This window comes from Leucopleurus acutus (assembly GCF_964270905.1).
Source record: "Leucopleurus acutus genome assembly, chromosome: 1".
In the NCBI taxonomy this organism is placed as follows: Eukaryota; Metazoa; Chordata; class Mammalia; order Artiodactyla; family Delphinidae; genus Leucopleurus; species Leucopleurus acutus.
The window spans coordinates 49405745-49431947 of NC_139142.1; the positions used below are offsets into that span (position 1 = coordinate 49405745).

General features: G+C 40.5%; 2 protein-coding genes across 2 annotated transcripts in view; one reads left to right on the forward strand and one right to left on the reverse strand.

Moving 5' to 3' along the window:
- The window catches only part of ATL1 (atlastin GTPase 1), a gene marked incomplete at both ends in the record, with an annotated part of 77764 nt that extends 71917 nt beyond the window's left edge, over window positions 1-5847 (reverse strand). Inside the window, one exon of the mRNA XM_082832358.1 lies at window positions 5814-5847. Coding sequence (XP_082688484.1) covers window positions 5814-5847 — 34 coding nt within the window. The remainder of the gene's footprint in view (window positions 1-5813) is intronic.
- A 10649-nt stretch (window positions 5848-16496) lies between these two features.
- Window positions 16497-26203, forward strand: part of MAP4K5 (mitogen-activated protein kinase kinase kinase kinase 5) — a 137992-nt gene continuing 128285 nt past the window's right edge. Inside the window, exons 1-2 of the mRNA XM_082832394.1 lie at window positions 16497-16634; window positions 16842-17058. Of these exons, the coding sequence (XP_082688520.1) occupies window positions 16951-17058 (108 nt within the window). The 5' untranslated portion in view covers window positions 16497-16634; window positions 16842-16950. The remainder of the gene's footprint in view (window positions 16635-16841; window positions 17059-26203) is intronic.

Below are 26203 nucleotides of genomic sequence, written 5' to 3' on the forward strand. Positions count from 1 at the left end.
AGCACTACTGAGCTGCACACCTAAAAATGGTTAAGATGGTAAATTTTATGTGTATTTTACCACAATTTTAAAAAAATGATAAAAAAGAGACATGCAAAATTTTAAAACCAAATATTATAGGAGAAAATTTTATAACTTTGAGGTAGAGGAAGATTTCTTAAAATACAAAGAGCACAAACCATAAAGGAAAATATTAAATTAACTATTTTTAAATATAAAATTTCTGTTTACTAAAATATACCATCAAGAGAGCAAAGTCATATCACAAAGTAGCAAAGGACAAATAACCTGACAAAAGATCAACAAAGGGCAAATAGGCAGAGTAGGAAATAGTAATGGTTAATAAATGTATGAAAATATACTCACACCTCATTGGTAATCAGTAAAACACAGATTTAAACCATAGTGAGATATCATTTCACATCTATTATAATACCAAGTGTGGGTATTGTAAGTAAACAAAATACTTTGTGGAAAAATGTATACGCTAGATTCCATTTATTTTAGGGTCTTAAAAATGTAAAACTGGGGCTTCCCTGGTGGCGCAGTGGTTGAGAGGCCGCCTGCCGATGCAGGGGACACGGGTTCATGCCCCGGTCTGGGAAGATCCCACATGCCGCGGAGCAGCTAGGCCCGTGAGCCATGGCCGCTGAGCCTGCGCGTCCGGAGCCTGTGCTCCGCAACGGGAGAGGCCCGCGTATCGCAAAAAAAAAAAAAAAAAATGTAAAACTAAATAATATATAATTTAGTGATATATGTTACATATATACACACATACATATATATAATATGTATATAAAATGATCAGGAAATGAGAAACACCAAATTTATTAAAGTATTTATAATGAGATGTTGCCATAAAGGAGGGGCACACAAGCAGTGTCAAAATATTGATAAAGTTCTATTTTTTCAGCTGGGGAGCGGGGATACAGGTGCTCATTACTATACTTTTTAAAATTGAACATCTGTTTTACTTTTTTGTATATATAGACATTTTTATAGAATAATTTTTATGTAAAAGAGCCTCCAACTTTAAAAATATGCAACTATTTTTTATGACTAAAGTTTCTCACAGTAAATCATTTTCCCGATGATCACAGGTTACACTTACAGTCTAGTCACTGGTTTCTAAAGATAATAAAGGCTACAGAGTTTGAAATGGAGGAAAGATATAACCCAAGAGCCATCAAGACAAGGTAAACAGATATAAAGTATAAAATATATATATATGGGGGCTTCCCTGGTGGCGCAGAGGTTGAGAGTCCGCCTGCTGATGCAGGGGACGCGGGTTCGTGCTCCGGTCCGGGAAGATCCGCGGAGCGGCTGGGCCCGTGAGCCGTGGCCGCTGAGCCTGCGCGTCCGGAGCCTGTGCTCCGCAACGGGAGAGGCCACAACAGGGAGAGGCCCGCGTACCGCAAAAAAAAAAAAAAAAAAAAATATATATATATATATATATGAAAAATATATATGAAAAAATATGTAGGGAAGGCAAATTAAATTAGAATAATGTGGAGGGAAGAGTCTGTAGGGGAAGTACATGTATGACCCAATAGAAATTTTATTTTGTTTCAGGAGGAACAGATATATAGAAAATGAGGCAAGTACAAAGGGACAAAGGGTCTCATTCCAAGGAAAACAGAATACAGTCAATTGGAAAAAAAAGATCAGGGGATTACTATAATCAAGATTGTTTTTAACCTTTCTTCAAAAAACAAAAACAGAAACCTAAAAATTAATTTTCAGCAAATGCCTTTTCAACAAATAGACGTTTCCTACACTTACTGTGAAGCTAAGAGTTTTTTTTAAAGGGGAGGAAAAGCTGACACTTTAGTGCAAATATTCTTCTTCTAAAGCAATATTGCACCAACAGTTTCTGTTACATTGCTGAAAACTCAAATTACCAGGTGGCATCCCAAGTTTTTAAGCAACTGTGATTAACAAAAACAAATAAATAAAAACGGGTACACTTCTGTTTTGTTTCTGGGAGTACTTAAACTCTAAGCCCAACATTGAAAGACTGCTTTCTGGGCTACTGTTTCTGATATTCATCTGTCTCCTTTGTCTTCCATATACTAGCATATTCTTTGCCTTCTTTTCTAGTCCAAAGCGATCAAGTTTATAGAGCATTGATTTCTCATACCAGCTTAAGCCTAGACAGGCTTGTTGTGGCACTTATTGGATTCTATTTTAATTCCTTGTCCTTATCACATGGACCCGGTAAACAAACAACCCTAAATTTAAATCCTAGGTCTATAACATAAATTATCAAACCTCTGGGAAGTTATACCCTCTGTGTGTCAGATTCCTTATATATTAAAATAAGGATAATAATGCCTACCTTTGAAGAATTGACTTTTTTTTTTTTTTTTTTTCGGTACGCGGGCCTCTCACTGCTGTGGCCTCTCCCGTTGCGGAGCACAGGCTCCGGACGTGCAGGCTCAGCGGCCATGGCTCACGGGCCTAGCCACTCCGCAGCATGTGGGATCTTCCTGGACCGGGGCACAACCCGTGTCCCCTGCATCGGCAGGCGGACTCTCAACCACTGCACCACCAGGGAAGCCCAAGAATTGACTTTTAAATGCTTAAATTTATTCAAACTTCTAGTTCAGTGTAGATCCAGGTACAGGTGGTGGGATTCTCAGTTTTGGAAGCACAGATTTGCTTCCCAGTTGTATGTATGGGTATGATCCTCAAACACCACCCAACTCTGGGTGTCAGCAGAGATGATTTTCTGTTTTCTAGCTTCCATGGCCCCTGTAGGACCTAACAGCTCTCTGACCACTCAGATAAAAATAATACCTGTTATTCGTCCTATAGGGCCCTTATCTGAACTTTAGGTCCCCCTTACAAATTTTGCAAGTATCTCTCTTGCACTTTTCTTGGAAATCCTGTATTTTCCAATTCTGGATAGTTTAGCTTTCCCCTCTGCCCTTTGATTTCTAACTCCTCTGAAAAATATGTATTTAGCTAGATGATAAGGTCAGTTTACTGTCTTCCTTTCTAAGCTATCACCTGAGTTTTTTTCTCATCAGAGACCTCTGCCTTCTATGAGGGCCTGTTTTCTCTATTAACCTCACACCATGCCCCATTAAACATAAAAACATTCCATAGCATTATGTTATAGAAAATAAATTAGAAGACAACTCTAGGTTCTAATCTCAGTCCTTTAACTTACTAAATACTATGTGACTTTCACCAAGTTATTTAACCTACCTGAGACTCAGTTTTTTCATCTGCAAACAGGGAATATGTCTTGACAACTTAGGAGGCTAAAGATCAAATGCAATAATGCAGATGAATGTGTCTTGAAAACTATAGTTCTAAACAATGCAGAAAGTATTATCCATTCAACAAAATACTGGTGATGGCAAAAGAATCAAGTCAAACTGCCAGAGTTGGAGTCCTAGCTCTATTATTTACCTTTTAATATGTAAAATGAGGATTATAATACCTACTTCATATATTAGCTCAGTGATGTTAGTTGTTATTATTAAATGCCTATTACATGTTAGGCATTGTACTAGATGCTGGTAATAAAATGGAATCAAGACAGACATGGCTAACATCTTTGCCAAAAACTTCTACTATGTCCTACTCCATATGCTACATTTTCTAAGTCATTTATGTCATATACACTTTACAGCAAAGAAAAATCTGAGTAGTAAAGCATTTCCATAGAACATCAAGATAAGACCCCACAATTCCACTATTTCTTTTCTGTGAAATTTCCAGTGAACACATAGTAACTGTGGTATTTCTTTTCTTAATTCATCACTTGACTCACAAGTCTTTTCATGACTTCTGGGTAAACTGCCTAGAATACGTTTCTATCAAATGTAAATAAGACAGTGTTTCTGAAGGTAACATCCAAAGATGATCTGCTTCTCAATCACCTAAAATGCTAATAAAAGGCAGATTCCTAGACCTTATTTCAGATGTACTGAGGCAAAAGCTCTGGCTCGAAGATGTGGGAATCTGCATTTCTAATAAGTTCCCAGTGTGATTTTTATGCAAATCCTATTTGAGAACCACATTCTCAAGAAAGAAAAAACCTCCACTACATAAGAAATTTGTAACCAAAGGCAATACTGAAAAATAATGATCCAAAGCTTCGTGACGGAGAAAAATTTTAATCGTCAGAATAAATTTTCACATGCCTGTCTATTAACAGGGTTGAGTCAACAGTGCACAGAGATTAAGACCAAAATTGACTTGAACATACACACCTTAACTGTGACTATTCAAGAAACTCCTATTCTGGAGGCCAAGGGAAAGGATGGAAAGGGGACACTCTGAAAAAGTTTACCCATATTTCAGAAGAAGCAAACAAAACGGTGTTATTGCAGTAGTCACGCCTACTAAAATTGGGATTTGGTGATATCAGAAAATGGAACCGATTTCTCTTGAACTCGGACAACTAAAGACAGACCTCCCTGCTCCAACTCCCCGCATCTACCATAAATGCTGGATAATCTCTCAAATGTAGACTTTGCCTACTTGGGAGTTAAGCTGCTCCTGTGACCAATCAGAGGCAAGGAAAAATATGATCTTTTGATAAAAGATAATCAATTTTCATAAAAGATAACCAAAATAACTAATTAAAATTTATACCTCTCAATCTGATGGACAGTTATAGAAGAGATCTCACTGAGACACGGAAGAGAGTCAATCAAGGAGCCCTGAACTCCTAGTGCCTGTAAACTTTCCAGATAACAATTCAAAGCTAATGAACAAACTACTTCTCTGCCCACTAAGCCACACTGGTCTGAGATCTGCTCTGGTGCAGATAATAAAATGCCCTAAGATGGCAGTGGGTTCACTGTGGCTGGAAGAAGTCGGGAGCCCAAAGAGGAAAAAGACGCCCAACCTGCCCACACTAACCGTCCGTCCGCACCCAGTCTGGAGCAGCAGAGCGGGCGGGGCTGCGATTTCTCCTGCATCACTGCGCCCTCTCTTCTCCGCCTGCGTGAGCACCGCCCTCCCACTCGCGGCGTGAACCCACTGGGCCTAGCCTCTCCTTCCCCCTCCCCTCGGCCTGATGCTGAATCATGAGCCCTGCATCTCCAAAAGGTAAAATCTGAGAACAATGCCACCCTTAGGGCTGGCCTGAATGGGGTACCAGGTCGGGGTGGGGCGGAAGACTGGAAACCACAACTTTGCTCCCCTTCTTCCCAAATTCCCCACCCAACCCCCAGATGAAAATGAGTACCGCAGCCTTAGGGGATTCCCAAGCGGCACCCCTTCTCAGGCGTCGCTCGGGTTGGCAAAGGTCAGACCTGGGCCCGGCGCGCTCCGCCTCATTGTTCCAACGCTGCCTACCAGCCTGCCCGCCAGCCAGGAGTCCGAGCCCTGCAAGGCCGGGGAGCCCGCAGCTCGTGGGGAAGGGGTGGGCGATCTCCGCCCCTCTCCTGTAACCACCGCCCCCTGCCCACCACCCTCGCCCTTCCTGCCCACCTCCTTTCGCTAAAGCGGAACCGGCGAATCCCCCGGAGGCGACCGGGTGGGTGCTGTCCAAATGCTGGGAGGAGGAGGACTGGGGTGGGGTGGGGTGGGGTGGGGAAGGTGGGGAGAAGCGGGAATCTCCGGCCTGCGCTTGGCTGCAGCCTTCGCCCCTTCGCCCCACAGCCAGATGCCGGTTCCACGGGTCCCGCTCGGCCACCGTTCCTCCCGCCCGACAGGGAGCCGCTCGGCGGTGGCCATCTCCCAGCCTTGGATGCTGGCGCCGAGCAGCCCTTGGCCCTCCTCGTCTCCAGAAGCAGAAGGCGGAGGGCACGTCCCCGTGCAGGCTGCAGAAGTCACCATACGCTACTCACCCCAACTGTTTCTGTCCCTGCGGTTCTTCGCCATGGTGGTCCGGGGACTGGTGGCGGTGGGGCGCTGTCACGGCGCTCGCTCTTCTCCCGGCCGCAGGTTGCTGGCGGTGGGAGGCTCTGTGCCCGCGCTGGGCGCAGTTCACTCAGACTCTGAGGATGTTGCTGTGGCGCTGGTGGGAAGGAGTGGGGAGGAGAAGGGAGGAGAAAGGGATGAACCAAGCTCAGCATCACAAGCCCAAGTTCACACAAATACCAGCGTCACACCCTCCCTACCTCAGCCCATCCCCAGAGCCTGAAGACAGTGACAGACAATGTACTGCAACATTTTCGATGGAAAAAACATACAAATAAATAGCACCCCCTTACACACTCTCAAAGAATTTAACAGCATTATACAGTCAGAAATAACACAAACCAGTATACTGCATGATTCTGTATGTTCAAATACCTGTTTCCTAGACCAGTTAAATATTAGTAGAAACATGCTGGCAACATTTACATAGCCAAAGAAATTTTAAAAATCTGCGTTTATCTACCAGGTACCATTTCCTCCCTAACTTAAAAGCAAGGTCACACTAGTAAAGAGGGTATCATGCATTTTTGTACCTGTATACTGAACAGGCCTGTCTTAAAATTAGGATAGCAAATTTAGATTAAGATCAAGATAAATGAAAGCTGGAGATTCACCATAATCTGTAACTAACTCCATTCTAGTGGGCAAAATTTCCCACTACATTTGCAGAGATATCACCTGGCGTTATACTGACAAATATTCTAAGTAAAGTCATACTATATAATCTGGAAGAGCCTTGGCAGTAACAAAGGTTGCAGACAATTTTGAAAGCAAAAGGCAGTAAATACTTTAAAAAAAATTCTCAATCTCTCCCTTTTCACTGGTTTCTTCCTCTTTCCCTATAAACTTAATTTTCAATGTCCTAGAAACACTGTCCCTTCATGCTACCTGACCCTGAAGACACCATCATCCCATTCCTCACACAGTTTTCACCTGCATGTGGTTGTTGCCCATACTCTACACAGATCAGTTCTGCCTAGGAGATTACTGCTAGCTTCTTAATTACCAGATCCTTGGTCTCTGTTTACTCCTCATCATAAGCAACTCTTCACTCTGTGTCCCCTCAATGTAATTTACTATGATGGCTTCAGACAGGACCTCCATCCATGCTGTTGATTCCCAAATGTCTCTTCTAGTCTCAAGCTCTCTTGAGGAGAGATAATCATCATTCCAGAGCTGAATTTATAACTGCCTGAGGTCATCTTCAGTTTGTTTTCCTACTGACACTTCAAAATCAATATGTCAAAAACCAAAGTCTCTCACTCACCACTGCCAAATCTTATGCATTTCATATTTCAGTTAATGGTTCTATGACCTCAGAACACTGTAAACAAAGTTTACATTATGGTTTTAAAGGGGACTGTGTTCAACAGAGTTGCATTCCCTAAACACTAATGAGACAACATAGGAAGATAGAAATTATCTCACCCCATACCTACAAAACAAATTCATTGAATAAAAAGAAGCGTGTTCTGCTTTTCTTGTATTTCTTTACTATAATTCTCAACTCACATTCTAGCCTGAAAATCCCTTTCAGGTGAATCCCATTAAAAAAGAGTACAGTAGATTCCACCCCCAAAATGTTATATATGTAATTCAGTATCTATTCCTAATTGAGAAAGAAACTTATTTTCAAAAAACCCTTTTTCTGCTGTAATTAATAAGTAATCTGTGAGATAATACTTGAGACTGTGTGAATGTCTTGACCAAGAACTTTTTCATCCAATGGTTTTTAGCATCCATTGACATCCTTGCATGAAGTGACTTTATATTAGTGATTTTAAAATAATTATACCATTTCTTTTACATTCTACATTTAGTAGTTGGCATTTCCTCTGCCACCTTTGTTTGTTGAGTACCACTGTTCACTTCATGGATTCATAAAATCTAAAAAAACTTCACTGTATCATTTACCATCATTATTCTTTCTAATGCTCAAATTGCCCTAAACTTGACCAATGGTAGCTCCTTCAAGTTAACACCTGTGTCCTTTTAACATGTCCTATTTGTCTTTGATCATTTTCCTTGTTTTCTGGCACAAGAAAATGTTTCAAGTTTCCCTTGTATTTTCCCTGCCTCAGAACTAGGATTAACTGTTCCTCCAAGAAACTCTGGCTGCTTTTAATGAGAAAAGGAATTTAGAAACCAAGATCTGAATGCTAGTTGTGCTCACTGCTAGCTGGAATTTCACTGTTTCAAGACTCTTTCAGTGGACATTGTTAGAACACATTTATTTTTTAAAACCATAAGTTTAATCTACTCTAAAGAAATACCTCCAACAGTATGAAAATACATACATACAGAGTAATTTATTGCAGCATTTTTGTTACTGCAATATATTGGACATAACCTAAATGCCCATATATAGGAGAGTGGTTAAATACACTATAATACATGTGCACAATGGAATACTATGTAGCTATAAAAAAGAATACAGAAGATCTTTATGAACTGATACATACTGAATTCCAGAATACATTGTTAAATGGAAAAAAAAAACCCAAAGCACAAATGCTTAACCCATCCTGTAAGAAAGAAAAGCATATAAAAAATGTATGTGCTCATCTGTGCAAAAGAAATACAGGATAAACTAGAAACCAATGAGATAAGTTATCTATAGGAGATGAGTGGGAATAGGATGGAAGCAATGGAAGAATGGGAATAGGGTAGTAAGGATTAGGACGACTGATGCTTCTCTAAGCGTAACCTTTTCATAAAGCCCTGACTGTTAGAACCATGGCAATGTTTCACATTCTCCAAAATAAATAACTAAAATCAATCATGGTGGGATGAATTGGGAGATAGGGATTGACATATATACATTAATATGTATAAAATAGATTAATAAGAACCTGCTGTATAAAAAATAAATTAAATTAAAAAAATAAAATAAATCAGGATATGGGGCTAGGGGTGGAAGGAACTCAAAATGGAATTACAAACAGTAAAAAAAAAAAAAAAAGTGAACCTAACTATATTACAGGGGAATAACATAACTACACTGAAGTGTTTTCTAAACCTGAGGAGCTTTAGAAAATAGCATTTTGATTGTATGCTGTAAGACTAAGACAAAAACTGTATACAAGTATTGCTCTTTAGTTCATAATTTTTTTTTCTCCCAGGACATACGTGGGTTAGCAATTCTGAAATTATTTATGTTTGCACTAGAATTGAACAAATATATCATGGGTAATCAGAGCTAGATTTCTTGCTTTTGGAGATGAAGTTATAATAAGGAGAGGGGAAGGACAGAATGAACCCTGTGGTATTGAACTGGAATCTGAGGTATCAGTATGATACAGTAAAAACACAAATAGCTGAATTAAAAAAAAATGGGCAGAGGCTCTAAATAGACATTTCTCCAAAGAAGATATACAAATGGCCAAGAAGCACATGAAAAGATGATTTAATGTTTTTAGTCACTAGGGAAATGCAAATCAAAATTTGAAAAACTGCAATGAGGCATCACCTCAGAATGTAACCAAAAAGAAAGACAAAAAGTGTTGGTGAGGATGTGGAGAAACTGGCACTGCTGGTGGGAATACAGCCACTTTGGAAAACAGTCTGGCTGCTTCTCAAAAAGTTAGATATAGAGTTACCAATTGGCCCAGCAATTCCACTCATAGATATATACCCAAAAGAAATGAAAAACACATGTTCATGCAAAAACTTGTACAGGAATGTTCATAACAGCATTGTTTGTAGTAGCCAAAAGGTGGAAACAACCTAAATACCAATAACTATCAATGGATAAACAAAATATGGTATATATCCATACAATGGAATATTATTTAGCCATAAAAAGGAATGAAGTACTGATAAACGCTACACCATGGATGAACCTTGAAAACATTATGCTAACTGAATGAAGCCAGTCACAAAGACCACATATTGTATGATTCCATTTATATAAAATGCCCCAAATTGACAAATCTATAGAGACAGATAGTAGATTAAAGGTTGCCTAAGGCTAGAGAGGGTGGGTGGGAGGTTGGGGAGAAATTGGGGAGCAATTGCTGTTGAATACAAAGCATCTTTTGGGAGTAATAAAAATGTTTAAAAATTTTTATTGAAATCAATTCTGTTCAACTCTGTGAATATACTAAAAATCAGTTATATAAATTGGTGAATTATATGGTATGTGAGTTATATCTCAATAAGGCTGTGTTTTAAAAGTCAAAGTCAAGTTTATTTTAAATCAGAAAAAAAGAGGAAAAGGTTTTTGTACTTTAGTACTCTAGATCCTCTCTCCTCCTGACTCCTCTGGGATATTACTCCAAAAATTATCCCCTCCCTCCTATAACCTCAATTATTTTTTCTTCTATTGGTTCCTTCACCATGCTCATTTTCCCCCAAAAAACTCTCAATCAGGAGTTTTTCAGTAATCGATGATCCAACTTGCTCCTTCCCTCTATAACTAGCAATCCTGTTAAAGTATATCAGTTAGAATGCTTTTGGCTATAACTCAAAATGGCTTAAATAAAAGGACATTTACTGTCACATAATTTTTTTGAAGACAGGTTGGTTTTATGGTGGTTCATTCATCAGTGCAACATCATCATGGATAAGTTAGGATAAAGAATTGGCTGCTGTAAAAAAAAACTACAGTGGTTTAAGACACTTATTTCTCTCTCATGAAATAATCTGAGTGTAAGCCATCCAGGACTAATATGGTGGCCTCTTTATACTTTCTTCCACCCTTAACTTGGGACTTCCATCATGTAATCCAAGATGGCTGCTTGGACATTCACATCCTCATTCCAGCCATGTAGAAAGGAAGAAAAGGAAGAAGTGGATATATCCAATCTGCAGGTACAACTCAGAAGTTGCACACATCACCTCAACTCAAATACCATTGACCATACATGTCCCACACAGTTGATAAATATACCATGTATTTAACTAAAATTTGGGGAATCTAATACCACAGAAAGAAGAGAAATGGATACTGGAGAATACAAGCAGACTTTTTCACTAGGACCAAGATTGCATTCTACCATACTGTGTGTGGGCTTATTTTCTAATGCAAGCTCCTGCCATAGTTCCAAAACGGCATCTGCCATTCCAGTCATCAGAGGCACACAGCCATGCCTAGAGACAGAAAAAGGCATGTCTATGTCTTGTGTACCTTGTTAAAAAGCACTCCAGCAGACTTTTCCTCATGTGTCATTGTCCACAATGGTCTAAGCCTAAACCATCCCCTTAACAAGAGGAATGAGGCTAGGCCAATCGATATTTACACCCTAAGATTGGGGAAGGTCTCAGTGTCCTTTAATGGACATAGCCACTCAGAAAAGGTCCACAAAATTGTGGTTCTGATAATACAGAAAGAGGATTGTTTCTGAGCAGAATGCCCAAGGTCATAATCATAGCTTCCATTTCCCCCTCACCCTCCATTAGTATCTCAGCTGGTAGGGTGATCCAAACTTTACTCCCATAGGATCCAAGTCCTTACTGGTCTTATATTTACTGGATTGCTGCAGTTTCCCATTGTTCAGTAATTGTGGACATATGAAAACCAAGAGGTACCCTACTGTATACCTGGGGTTCCAGATATAGTCCTTATTCTCTTTGTCGAGCAACAACCAATTTCCCCTTGGTAATTAAGACCAATCACCCCAACCAGTACAATGAACCCCTCTCTAACTGTTGGCTCAGTGGTCTGAACACCTCATATAGCCTGGGTGGTAGTGTCAGCTTCCTATTTAATGGAACTGTGACTGGGTTATCTGGGGAAAGTATCTGTCCCTTGCGCACTAGGGCCTTCAGATCCACCAAGCCCAATGTTTTAGAGTCAAAGTTGTACAGACAAAAATTCCTCAACTGAATTATTAGGAATAATAAAAGGGTCACTCCTACCTCCACCCCCTGGTTCCTCGGCCCATGCATTCTGAATATGGGGTAGATGGCAATATATATTGGCTACGGAGTTAAATCCTATATCATATCCTCATAGGGGTTATCTCTCAGCCAACTGATCCTTCAGCAGGACTTTCCTCCATTGTATCATACTAGATGCTCCTAAGTGATGGGTTTGAGGAAAGATCAGTTAATTTCATGGGCATGACTCCATTGCCACACTTCCTCATAGTAAGATGAGTTTCTTGCTCAAATTTAACGTTGTTTGTGATACATAGTGATGAAATAAGGCATTCTGTAAGTCCATAATTGTGGTACTAGTAGAAGCTTTCCAAGCAGGGATGGTAAACCTGTATCTGGACTATGTATCTATTCCCATGAGGACAAACTGCTCTTCCCTCCATAATCAAAGGGACCTGGTTTAATTAAACTGCCACCAGGTAACTGACTGGTCTAAGGAATCGTACCTTACTAGGGTCACTGCAATGGCCTCTGCTATAAGGAAGCTAAATACACCATAGAGGCAGTAACCGTATTACCCTTGGCAAGTGGAAGCCCATGCCACTGAATCTGTGTTTAGCCTCCATTCCTATTGCCACATGGCCCCACTGAACTAGTACTAAGGTAACTAGGTAGAGGCTGACTGACATCCATAGGACAGATCATCTTGTATACCTGATTACTGGGACGGATGCCCTCTTGTGGGCAGTCAAATGGTTCACAGACATTTTCACATTCCGGGTCAATTTTGAGACTCCATCCATAATACATCTCCCACTGACTTCCTTATTTCTGATCATCTTCTTTCCAAGTTATTGCCAGCTTATTAATTACTGTGCATAAATCAGTATAGATCCATACCTCAGGCTATCTTTCATTCCTAACACAGAGGACAACCAGATGTTTTATTCAAAATTATGCCCTCTAGGAAAATTTCTCTTCATCTCTATTTTTCAGGACCACTTTACTATGAAGTAGGGCCATAATTCAGTGGCTCTATGCTTCTAGTTGGTGCTAGTATATCATCCAGACCATTAATAAACCAGGCCCAAGCTTTTCCTTCCTCTGCTAAATGACCATGAGCCCAAAGACAGGGTTCAAAAAAAGGTGGCAAAGAAGTAGGGGCAGGTACAATGAAAGTTAGTCCATGTACTTTACTTGTGCCTTCCAGATCAGCTCAGGCTACCCCAGTATATACCTTTCCATTTGACAATGAAATTCTGCTGCCCATGTTCAATTTATGAGTCATCAGATAAAATCCAGTTCCTAAAGAGCAGTTCACAGCACAAAATCACTTAGAATCCTGTGGTCAGGTGTTTAGTATCTGCCGAGCCCTGGTAGCAAGCCAAGAGTTGCTTTTCAACTGAGCTGAATACAGGAACCCCTGTATCAATTCTCATATAAACTTTAAAACCACCCTAGGGATCAAAGTTACATATCAGATGATCAATTCAAGCTGGATAAAAAAAGGATGTGCACTGCCTTCCTCAACTCTTCTTTTGAAAACTCCCATTATAATGACCTGATACTGATTCTGAATGAGACACATGTTCTACTGCTCTCCAGAACAAAACAGAATTCTCCTATACTTTGAAAACACAGTTTTGGCCTCAACAGACAACTGATCCTCATTAGTAACAGAAAGAATAGTTTAACTATTTAAAAATCCAAATGATAATTATGGCAAATGTCTTCCAATATTTAATTGATTTATATTTAACAAACCTATAAAGCTCAATCACATAAAATTACATTTTGCAACTAGCTTATGTTGGAAGATTCATCAGGAAATTATATTGTTTAAGCCTATATGTTCCATACTAAAATTATTGTCCTCATGCTCTGTTTTGTCACACTTGAGGGTTTTAACTAGCCATTCTGTCTTGGTTACTAAATTGTGAAACTTACCTAGGCAGAAGTTGAAAAATTTTATGTCCTTCATTTGTTTTCTGTTTTTTTTGGCTGCACTGTGCTGTATGCGGGAACTTAGTTCCCTGACCAGGGATCTAACCCATGCCCCCTGCAGTGGAAGCACAGTGTCTTAACCACTGGACTGCCAGGGAAGTCCCCGTGTCCCCCAATTTTAAAAAATTAAGCCTCGGCTAAAATTGAAACAAGAGGCCACAGATTATAATTAGCATTTTACTAAAGAACTTTGAAAGAAGGGCAAAACACTATAAAGCATAGAGCAAACCATAAAAGGTTGCTAGGTAGATAACAGGAAAACATGGAATATATTTACATGTCAGATATTATGAAGACACAAAGAATATATGACAGTTATATCAAGCCATACTTATTCAATACCTTGGCATTATGAAATTTGGTAGTTTGTAAGAAACTCTACTGTGCTCAGTTGAAAACTTTTTATTGTTATGTTACCTTCAACCTTGAAACAATGTGCTTAATTGTTTAGGACGTAAATTTAAATTTATGCACTGTATGTTTATTTTATGGAAATTGAATGTGAATTTCTTTACTAACCATGAAATATTTAACAGACAAGCTATGACTTCACTGATCTTGATAAAATTAACTCAACCAGTATTTAAAAATTCTAAAGATTCTCTTGGAGTTAGTATAAAGCAGATGTTTTTTGCTTGCAACAACTGTGGTACAAGTAAAAGAACGATTATGGCAGACACTTCTTAACCACCACATAAAATCTTGACTTTTTCCATGCTAGCCACCTCTGGGTTGATGATCAAAGCATGTGGATCTGCCATTACTGGCAGCATAAAGTATCTGCACTCCAGGGTCTTGTTGAAGCCTATGACCTCAAACTTTTTATTGCCTAATTCAAATCAAACATTGTGTTTCAAGACTAACATGCTTAAAGGAGTGTCAGAAAAACATTTATCCTTGTTTCAAACTGGGAATTCAGAGTTTTCATTTTAGGAAGGCCCATGAGGTAAGTTTTCCTAAACTCTTAGTATCAGGAAAAGATGTAACTCTCTCTCAATTAACTGGTTTACTGTGATCTCAAAAACACTATAAAACCCTCTGCTTTGGCCAATTTGCTGTATTGTTCTGCTTTCTTATTTTTCCTTTCTTTAACATCATACCTATTTCCTCATTTTTATCTTATGTTATAGTATGCATTTTCTGTATGCTGCCTCAAATTCTCTGAGGAATAATGTAGGTATAAATAAGTAAGGATAAATAAATTTCAGACTAGAAAAAGGATCAATGCTTACAGGATCAAAGGGGGAAAAAAAGAAATCTATGACAGTAAATAAGTACTAGGATACCAATAGAACATTTGAAAAGATTTTGAGTCATTGAAGCCAAAAGTATTTGCCCACCAAAACAAGTGCCAAGAAGCTCTGAAAGAAGGAACTGTTCTTCAACAATTTTTTCAATGCAGAAAACACATAGGCTTTGTCCATAGAGCATGTTAAGTCTGAGCTTACTTATGTTCCCTAAATAAGTGCCCTTTGTGTACGGAGCACAAGAAAATACATATATTCCCTGTCCTGTTAAGGTGTGAATTTAATTTCTACATTATGCAATTGATTACAATGATCAAAAACAAGGAGTACATTGCCCAAGAATGGAATTGAATTGGATGTTCAAAGCCGCAAGCCAACATCTGCAACTTGCTCTTTTGTGATTTTTTTCAGTCACTAAATGCAATGGCCAAGTGTTAGCTGGCTTTTTTGTTCAAACCTTCACTGGGCTCTAGAAATAACTTTGTCAGTGTACAAACTGGCAACTTTATTTCTACCTTCAGAACAAGACTGGAACTGAAACTGCAAAACAGCTTGTTAATATCAGCCAAATTACTTCCCTAAACTCCTGTTCCATATTCTGTGCATTATGAAGTATTTTAAAACCTTTTATATTTTGAGAACCCTTTTTATAATCCTGTAAAATGCTTTATAAACACTTCCTTGGGTGTCTGATGCAAAACCTTATCCTCTTCAAGCTGCAGATAAGGATACAGAGACATTGCCAAATACGATGTCTTTCTTGTCCCAGATCACATACTGAGGAAGTGGTAGAGCCAGAACCAGGTTGTGGTCCCTGACTTTGTTTCAGATTCTGCAGAACTCGTGACCCAAGGAGCGATACCCGCGTTCAGACACCGCGTGTGCCCAACAGGGATAAAGGCCATCGAGACTTCCTAGGAATTCAGACTTTCAGAAATGTCTTGGGAAAACTCAGCAGAAGACAGGTTGCGCAGGCGTGCAGTGAAGCCTCAAACTCGTATCACTGAGAATGATTTGCAAAACAGGACGGTGCAGTAGGGTGTGCCGCGACTTAGTTAATCTGGCACTCCACTCCCCCACCTCCTTCCTTGGTGCCCCACTGCCAGGTGACTTCTCACCTGGCCCAGTGCCCTCAACGTACCTTTTCTGAACTGGGAGGGCTGCGTTCCCTTCGCCCTCGTGCCCACCCTTCTCCCTCTAGCCGTTACCTTCTAAGATTACCTGACAAAGCGGGGGGCGGTTTAGCGGAGGCGCTTCGGCCCACGAATGCCCGGGGGCGTCCCTAAGCCCCGAGGGTGGGAAGCAGAGCCTGGGCCCGGAAAGGACGCGCCGGCCCGGGGGGCGCGGCGGCCCGGCCGGGAGAGTGTCGTGTCCCGAGCAGGCCTCAGGGCGGCACTCTGGCCCTGCGGCCGGCGTACTCGGGCGGGCAGCTGGGCGCCGACCCACACTGGCCGGGAACGTGTCTCCCGGTGACGCAGCCCCGGGTGGAGAACGTGGTGCGGCGGCGGCGACGGTACGCCCCTCCGCCGCCCGCGAGAGAACGTGCGGTGCAGCGGGAGGCGGAGACGGCGCCGAACCTAGAGCGGCCGGCGGGCGCCTGGAAGCAGGACGCTGGCGCCGGCGAGGAAGTAGGTCCCAGGCGCGGCGCTCAACAAAGAGTGGGGCCGCTCCCCTCAGGTACCCAGCCGGCCCCGGGCCCCGGCGGGCGGGCAGACCCGGCTCGGCAGTTCGCGGGCGGCCGGGGAGGGGGGAAGGGCCGAGGCCGGAACGCGGCGACTAGGCGCCGGGGACCCTTTCAGGCCCGGTGGTTCGCTGGCCCCGGCCGGGCGGAAGGGACGGGGCTGGGCCGCTCGGGGTTGTAGCCTCTGCTCGTTCCTCGTGCAGGCGGAGCTGCGGGCAGAGGCTCCATGTTGGGAAGCGGCGCCGCTCGTCCTTGTTAGCGGGAATCGGGGCGCCGCGGGCAGAGCCGGCGGGAGCCGGGCCCTGAGCGAAGATGGAGGCCCCTCTGCGGCCTGGCGCGGACATCCTGAGGCGGAACCCGCAGCATGACTACGAGCTCGTTCAGAGGGTCGGCAGCGGCACCTACGGGGACGTCTATAAGGTGAGGCAGGCCGGGCTCTCTCCCTGCGGCCCGCTGGCTCCCGGGTATAGGGCCACTTTCTGGGGAAGTATGAGGAGGGGGGAGGATGCTTTTATTGTTGCATCTTGGAGATGCCGCGGCCGGGTTCAGTGTACTCGATTCAGGGCACCTTTTATTCACTGCTTGCTCTAATCGCTCCAACAAGCAGAACTAAACACACCTTTGCAAACTACCGTAGTACTTTTTTGTGGTATAAAGGGTTTTTAACGCTTATTTATAGTATCCAAGGGAGTTCGAATCCGCTTATGGAGTTGCCCTTGAGGATGTTCTTGTCTTAGCATGGAAAAATGCTTCCTGGAAAACAGTAGACAAGAAAGTATGTTGACATTCCGACATTTGCATAAAAAACTTTTTCATGGATAATCTTGGTTTAAAAAGCCCTATGAAACCCTGTCTCTCAATTTTAAGTCTAATACTGGGTCAGAGTGACTTGTGCACAAACATTACCCAGTGAAGAACGATGCTTTTCCCGGCAGAAGTTTCATTATTTGTATCCGCTTGATGATTCTTTTTCTACTTTAGCAGTTCCTCTCTTTGGGATTTATAACATACCATGACCAAGAGTGGTTAAGAGCTGCTGTATTTTTATTATACTCGTTTGCTTTATTTGAGACAAATGATGAGGATGAGTTCCTCTTAATTTGAGATTTAAAAAAAACATCATAGAGAAGCAAACCCAGGTCCCTAAATCCACTGAGTTCTTGAAGGATGAAGAGGAAAGATTGTTTTAGATTGCCTTATGCTTTTTGTTCTCTGTTCCAGAAAGGGAGCACTAATGCAACTCACATGGGTATATCAAGGGAAATTTCCTTTGATTCGGAACAGCTTTGTTTATTGGATTTAATGATGTTAGGTATCCCATTATTCCAAACAGCACTCCTTCATATACCTGAAATGGCTTTGTGTCATATGGGTAATTAACCAGTAGAAGCCTTTAGGGTATGTTGTTTTTTACAGGTAATATGGTAATATGGAAGAAAAAACATCCCTTCTTCCTAACTTTTCTGTTTTTGTGTAATATCCTCCCTATTAATAGTAACAATTTGAGGTTGTGTTATGACAGTTCTAGCACTGTTTGATTCTATTGAGATGAAATGTAATGGGTAGGCTTTTTATTCTTTAAACAACCATTTGAATCTTCTGTACTAGGTACTGTTCTGTATGAGATGTTGAATTGGGAGGACAGTTCCAGCTTTTGCCTTGTGAATAATTTTAATTCAAAGTAGATAATTATAATAGAATCCTCTTCTTTATATAGAATTAGGGGTAGTTAACTCTTAACTGTTTATTCATGGATTAGACATGTTGTGGAATGCTTTTTAAACAATTGAAATTCCTATTTGCCTTCTCAGTCCCACTTTTTAGTCACCTTCATCTTATGATTCACTGTGTATTACACTAGTTCATGTTAGTCACACAGTTGGTAATTAATTCAGTTCATGTTAATAATACAATAATCTGAATTCCAATTCTTGTATATTTTCTCTCCTCCCTACTACCCAAAAATTTAAAATATTTTCCCCACAAAACTCCCAAGGTCTTCACCTTTTTTCTTTATAAATATAACAACTAAAGCAACTGTCTGGAGCAGGATTTTATCCTTGCCAGGGAAAGCAAAGGGTTATATTAAAGGGACAGCTAATGCTCGGCTTTTACCCTGGTGCCTCCCTGCGCTATCTCTCTCTTCAACAGCTCCTAAACAGAGGATCAAGACAATATTTATCATACACCACTTTCAAACACCCTCCCCACAAATGATCCCCTTCCCTCATATTCATGCTCCCTCACTTTATGTGTATCCTCATTCCACACCAAGCCAGCCTCTAATTCCTAAATATCCTCAAAACCCTGGTTCTTTGTCTTTTCCTTTGTTCTAATTACCTGGAATTACCTCCCACCCCCATTTCCAACTGTTACATCCTACCTTACTCAAAGCCTCCAGGAGGCCCCAGCCCCTCCCCCTTATCTCTCCAACCTCATTTATTACTCTTCACCCTCCTTCATTCTCTTCTAGCAACACTGGCCTGCTTGCTCTTCCTTAAACATAAGGAAGAGCAAGCAGGCCAGTGTTGCCATCTTCCTACTTTTGGGCCTTTGTTCTGGCTATTGCCTCTGCTCAGAATGTTTTTACTCAGCCACATGGCTTGCTCCCTTCCCTCCTTGCTTTTATATCCTCTCAGTCTTTTTTTCCTACTTCTTTTATCTTTGCACTTATCACCATCTAATGTCATTTTAAAAAAATTTTACTGGAGTATAATTGCTTTACAATGTTGTGTTGGTTTCTGCTGTACAATGAAGTCAATCAGCCATATGTGTACATATATCCCCTCCCTCTTGGACCTCCCTCCCCCCCACTCATCCCACCCATCTAGGTCATCACAGAGCACCAAGCTGAGCTCCCTGTGCTCTATGGCAGGTTCCCACTAGCTGTCTGTTTTACACATGGTAGTGTATTTATGTCAAACCTAATCTCCCAATTCATCCCACCTTTTTACTTATTTTTTCTTGTTTATTATCTATCTCAATCCACTAACATACTCTCTGAGGACAGGAATTTTATCTCTTTTATTCACTGCTCTATCTCTGATAGTTCCTAGAATTATGCCTGGCACAGAGTAAGTACTTTCTGAACATTTGAGGAAGGAATGAATGAATGAATGAGTGGCTGTCAGTCTTTCTGTCCCCTAATTCTCTGGGCATATACCTTATACTTTATACTTACTGGGCATATCTGGGCATATACAACACTAAGTTAGCATTTAATATTCTATATATTCCTGTAATGCCTATTATGATATCCTGTATATATATTTTTACAAATTTCAATTATTTGAGTCCTCCAGGAAAAATATTTCTGGAAAACTATTTTATAGCATATCCATTTTCAGCATTCGAAGTCCTACAGAATTTTATCAGTTTATATTTGCTCCTTAATATGCCTAAAAACATGTAGCATTCAAACTGTAGTGCTGAAGTTTTTAACTCAGAGCACTTAATTTTGTTATTTATCACTGTGTTTAGGATGAGCTGAAAATCCTAGGAAGTTTTAGAAGAATTTCAATCTGTGATGTAAACTAGCAAAATAATTACAGTGGAGAATAATGCAGGTAAATTAGTTGCTGTTCTAGTCAGATATTATCCCTACTTCTTTTTTTATCTTATGGAGCTGGAGCTTTAAAAGTACCACAGCCTTGAGATTTTTTGTGAATTATTTTCATGTTTTTCAAAAACACAGATCCCCTTTGAATCTTTGAAAGCGCCTGTCTTCCCTGAGACTCCTTAAGAGGGCAGAGCTCAATCTTAAACTGGCTATTCCTTGGTAGAAAGAAGAATGCTATTTATCTATAAAGCTTCTTTTAGATAAATAGGGTAAATCATTGAGGGTGAAAGCAGGAAATAGTGGAGGGGAAAGAAACACAAAAGAGAAAAGAAATGTGGTGGAAGATGAAGGATTAAGTTTCAACTGAGCAAATTTTATTTATAATTATCATTAATTTTTAAATCTTCTAACAGGAAGAGGAAGCCTGCAGATTTAGTGCCTCTACTACCTTCTGTCCATAGTGATCTGGACTGTTGTAGTATCATGATACGGTTCACAATTAACAGTACAAGGCATTTGGGTGGTCTTTATCCAAATATTTAGATCAAAATTGTCCCCAATCTAGATTCCAGAGAAGTTTTAGTAATCTTTTTTTATTTTTTGTGGGTTATAAATTTAGAGTGGGCAATCTCATGTATTTTTTTCTAACCTGTATTGCTTTTTCCGATTGATTATAAAAGTGTGACATGTTTAGCTCCAGGAGGACAGGAACAGATGTCTCCTGCTTTTCACTGTACAGTAGCAGAGAGATAGATGCTCAATAAATATTTATTAAATGATATTAGTGGTAGAAAATTACCAGAGATGAATACTGTTAATAATTTAATACAGTTTATTTCAGGCTTTTTTCCTAAATGTTTTTAAACCAGTATGTTTAAACATGGCTTTTATAAAATTGGGATCATGATGTATCTCTTTTTTCTACTTGATTGGAATGGCCATCATTTTCCCTGGTCTTTAAATAGTCTTCAAAAATACCATTTTTAAAGGATGCATTGAACAAACTCTCATTTAGTTAATCGTTATGAGTTTCATATTTGTTTTTAATTTTTACAATTTTAAATGTTATAATTTGTGTAGAAATCTGTGGCACACAGTCATATCACTTCTGTGGCACACAGTCATATCACTTCTGTGGGTTCTTTGGGTGCTGGATGAACTGGGTCCACTGTAATGAATCCCTTTTTTTTGTTTTTTTTTTTTTGTTTGTTTTTTTTGCGGTACGCGGGCCTCCCACTGCTGTGGCCTCTCCCGCCGCGGAGCACAGGCTCCGGACGCGCAAGCTCAGCGGCCATGGCTCAGGGGCCCAGCCGCTCCGCGGCATGTGGGATCCCCCCGGACCGGGGCACGAATCCGTGTCCCCCGCATCGGCAGGCGGACTCTCAACCACTGCGCCACCAGGGAAGCCCATGAATCCCTTTTTAATATATGCCCTCCCTCTCTCTTCCCCAAGCCAGAAGTCACAATTCTGGAATGGCTTTTGATACTTTAAAGCCTACCCCAGGATCCCATTGTACAGAGACAAAGCTTGTTACATCACAACACTTCTGTAAACGTTCATTTATTCAAGAAATACTTATTGAGTGCCAACTGTATGGTAGGGTATGGGGATGCAAACACGAGAAAGAGAAAGTACACTATCAACATACAGGAACATATAATGTAGTCAGGAAAACAGACATGTAAACAGTCATAATTTGGTAAGTGCCAGAATAGAAGTGAAGTGGAAGATATGCCCAACTCTGTTTTTTGTGGGGACTGGGGAAGGGAGGAAAGGAGAGAGAACTATGATGTGAACCAGGGAAGATTAAAAGCGGAGGGGACATTGACTGGATTTTAAAAGAGTGCAGGGTGATTTCCAGGTGGACAAGGCGGGAAATAAATTTTAGGCTGTGGGAATAGGGTGTGCAAATACCTGGTGGCTTGAGAAACCATAGTGAGTCTTGAGGGATCTGCTTCTGCTTTCCAAGTTTGGTGTGACCAAATCTGGCAGGGATTCCATAGATGGCAAACAAAAGCTATTTTCTGACAGAAAAGGACCAGATAATGGACCTTGTATGTCATAGCAAAGAATTTGGACTTCTTCCTGTAAACTGAAGAAAGACTTTAGGAGGGAATCTCTCATGGTGTAGAGGCTTCATTAGACAAAGTTTCTGGAACTATAGGGATGAAAGGAACTGATAGCTTTAGATGATCAAATTTACCTGATGATGAGTGAGGGACAAACAGGTAGTCAGTGGCATTTAGAATTTCTGCCTTGGGTGACTACGTTGGTGCCATCAGCAGAATTAGGAACTACCAGATTTGTGGGGTCTGGATCTTGTGTTTGGTTTTGGATGTATGACAGTGTATAGGTGGTTATGTCCAGTGCATGGTAGGAAGTTCAGCTCTGTCCTTAAGAGAGCTGGACTGGGGATACAGGTTTGGGAGTCATTGTCACTTTATGGGGTGGTACCTGTGTAGTATAGGTGAGATCACCCAGGAGAGTACATTTGTAGGAGAGCTGAGTAAAGGCAGTAGTCTTAGAGTAGTGGCAGAAGAAAATAATGTATTGAAGGTGTCTGAGAAGAAACAGAATGTTATGGTGAAGTTCTTTCCATAGAAATCAAGAGTTTCAAGAACTCTTCTCTATCATTTCCTGTGTTCATTCTTGTTTCCTCCCACTCTAGTAAGGCAAATGTTTTCATCTTCCAAAAAATATAAATGAGGTTTTGTGTCATTCCCTTTTATTCTCCTTGTTCATAGAATAAAGTCTTAGAATGACATGGCTCCTAAGGCCCTGCCTGTCCTGAGACTAACCATACTGAATTTCCTTCGGTTCTTTATATGCACTCTACTCTGTCCTTCAGGTTTCTGCAGGTACTATTTCCTTTAACTAGAACAGTCTTCCTCTTGTCTTTCATCTGTCTTCTACTGTTTGCATTTCTCTTTAAACATTGCATTTTCAGTGAGGCCTTTTCTGTCCTTTAGATAAGGTCATATCTGTCTGCTGTTTGACTTCTTACATAATACTTACCATTTGTCACTCATCATTGTTGCTGTCAGTCTTCCTTCTCTGCTCAAACTGCAAGACCTGGGACTTGTGTTTACCACTGAATCAGCTAGCCTAGCCTAAGTGCCTGGCATATAATAAGTGCTCAATGAAAATGTTTTGAAGGAGTGAGCAACATAGTGGTCGTTTAAGTAAGGAGTTGAAAGGGTTCATTAAGAGCAGAAGAGTTGAGGTTTGAATGGTGAGTAAGGAAATAGGAGAAATGTAGACCACTTTTTGAAGCAGCTTAGCTATGAAGTGGAAAAGAAATGAGACACACAGATGTTTTTTCCACTGTTTCTGTTTTTTTTTCTTCCATTGAGACTGATCATAGTTTTCCAGTTATTATTCTTTAAAATTGTCTTATCACTCAATTGACCAGGAGTGTTGCTGAGTTTAGAGAAGGAATTTCACAGAGAAGGCAATCAAGACAAAGAATTTGGGAGGAATTGAAAATTTAGGAAGATTAAATATAAAAATTTAGGATGGAATTGTTGGGGACCAAGGTAGGGGATAAATTTAAAACCTCCTTCCCTCCCTTTCTTTTTCCTCCCTCTTTCCCTCTCTCCTTCTCTGAAATAGAGCCTCCATTGATTTCCAGCCCCAGTTGTTCCCCTATGGGTATGGTTAGGATGAGGCACATTGATGAATGGGGAACTGGAATGCAGCCGGGGAATGACAGGGTGGAAAGGAGTATTTAAGATTCAACCAGTATTTATAGAGAGCCTCTGATGTGCCAGCCACTGTTCTGGGGTCTTGGAATACGCCAGTGAACGATGTAGACAAAGATTCTTGCCCTCAAGCAATAAACCTAATAAATAAGTTGTATGATATGTTAGAAGGTGATTAAAGATGTGGAAAGAAGAAAACACTGAACAAGTTAAGGGGTTCAGGATTGCCAGGGTGGGATGGGGAAGGCAGGTTGAGGAATTATATTGAGATGGACAGGGTAGACCACATTGAGAAGATTAGATTTGCTCAGAGACTAAGGAGTTGGCCAAGTGGATATCTGGGTAACCAGAGGATGTCTTAACTCTCTCTCTCTCTTACTGAATCACCTGAACCTATCTCTACAGCTAAATTGTAAGCTTAGGGTTAGGAATTAGAACTGAGACACAGTCATTGCCACCATTGCATCTCATTGGCTGGTGCAGGGGTACAAGTCATTGTGATTTTAATTAAGTTCAGCAGTTGTATGTAAGTTACCCATTTCTATGTCATTTTTAAAATTATTTATTTATTTATTTATGGCTGTGTCCGGTCTTTGTTGTGGCATGTGGGATCTTCGTTGCTGCACACGGGATATTTTTGTTGCAGTGCGTGGGTTTCTGTCTAGTTGTGGCATCCGGGTTTTCTCTCTCTAGTTGTGGCGCATGGGCTCCAGAGTGCATGGGCTCTGTGGTTTGCAGCACACAGGCTCTCTAGTTGATGTGCGTGGGCTCAATAGTTGTGGCACGTGGGCTTAGTTGCCCCGCGGCATGTGGGATTTAGTTCCCTCACCAGGGATCAAACCTGTGTCCCCTGCATTGTAAGGCGGATTCTTTACCACTGGACCACCAGGGAAGTCCCTCTGTGTCATTTTTTAATAGCATGATTTTGCAAGCAAAGGATATGTAGCTGCTTCTACTATATCTTTCCCCACTGGTGTTCTCTAATCTTTAAATGCTAATAAAATAGACATGCCCAATGGCCCCAAATGTGAAGGTGATAGAGGATGGATGTATATTCTGCTTGTACTTTCTCTGACATTTGATATGAAAACATCACCCACTTCTTCTTCTTTTTTTTTTTTTTGGGGATTCTAACACAGTTTGTGTGAATATACTATCCTTTCTGTGTCCTGGTAATCTGACATAAGAGACTGTTGGGTTGTCATGTTAGGGTGAGGGAGAGTGAATAACTTGCAAAAATAGGTTAACAGCGGGAAATAAGAATCTTATTTAAAATTATGCTTTTTATTAAGCTAGTGGATATCTTATTAAAAGTTATTTAATTAGATATTATGTTAAATATTGTGAAAGGTTACTCTGAAAATAAAACATGTTTTATTAGGATGAAGTGTTCTGTTATGGATGTTTACTGTTTTGCAAATCATCTGGTTAAACTCTTATTTTGTATTTATTATTCTTACTGTGTAGAAGTAGGCTTATGTTACGACTGCCTGGAAAAAGACCATGGTTCTGATGGTGGATGTGAAGCCCTGGATCATGGTTAGAGGCAAATAATTTAAAAACGCCTTTCTACTTTCATAGAAATGTTCTGAAAACTATAAAAGTCTTAAATATTTTCAACGTTGTGAAAATAGACATAAAACAGTGCCATCACTGGTGCAGGTATATAAATTCTAGTTCCAAAATTGACTTTTAGATACAACCTCTGCCTTAGGCTTATAATGTATCTAGTATTATTTTTATTTTCATAGGTTCAGTATTTTCACTTTAACCATCATTTCCAGTGTTTTTGATGAAGACAATGGGATAGAATGCAGATGGACTTAGATTTCTTATTCTAGTTTTCCCTTCAGAATTTATAAAAGTTTCACTCTTAGCTTAAAATTGTGGTTTCAGACCAAATACACAGGAAGAGAAACATGTGATATTTATTAACTTATAAACAAGTGATACTTGTGTTTTCAGGGCTTTGTTTTCAATTTGAGAACTTAGTCCTAGATCAGATAAATTGGAACAGGCACTTTTTCTTGGCTGCATCGGACTATTTTGAGTATTTGTACATGTTTGAATGTTAGTAGAAGGCTATTGCTTTTCAATTATGTGAAGTACTATTTAAGTTAGAGAGTGTAGATAACTCTTTGAAAAAGGCAAGATGAATTTATGTCTAGTGTAACCATGTCTGTTAAATGTCATAATCTCCCACTGAGATTTTGAGAAGATGATGTGGGAAGCCAGGCTGATAGCCCAGTCTATCCTTGGAGGTGTTTGGGCCCATGAGTCATATAGACCCCCACCTTCTAACAT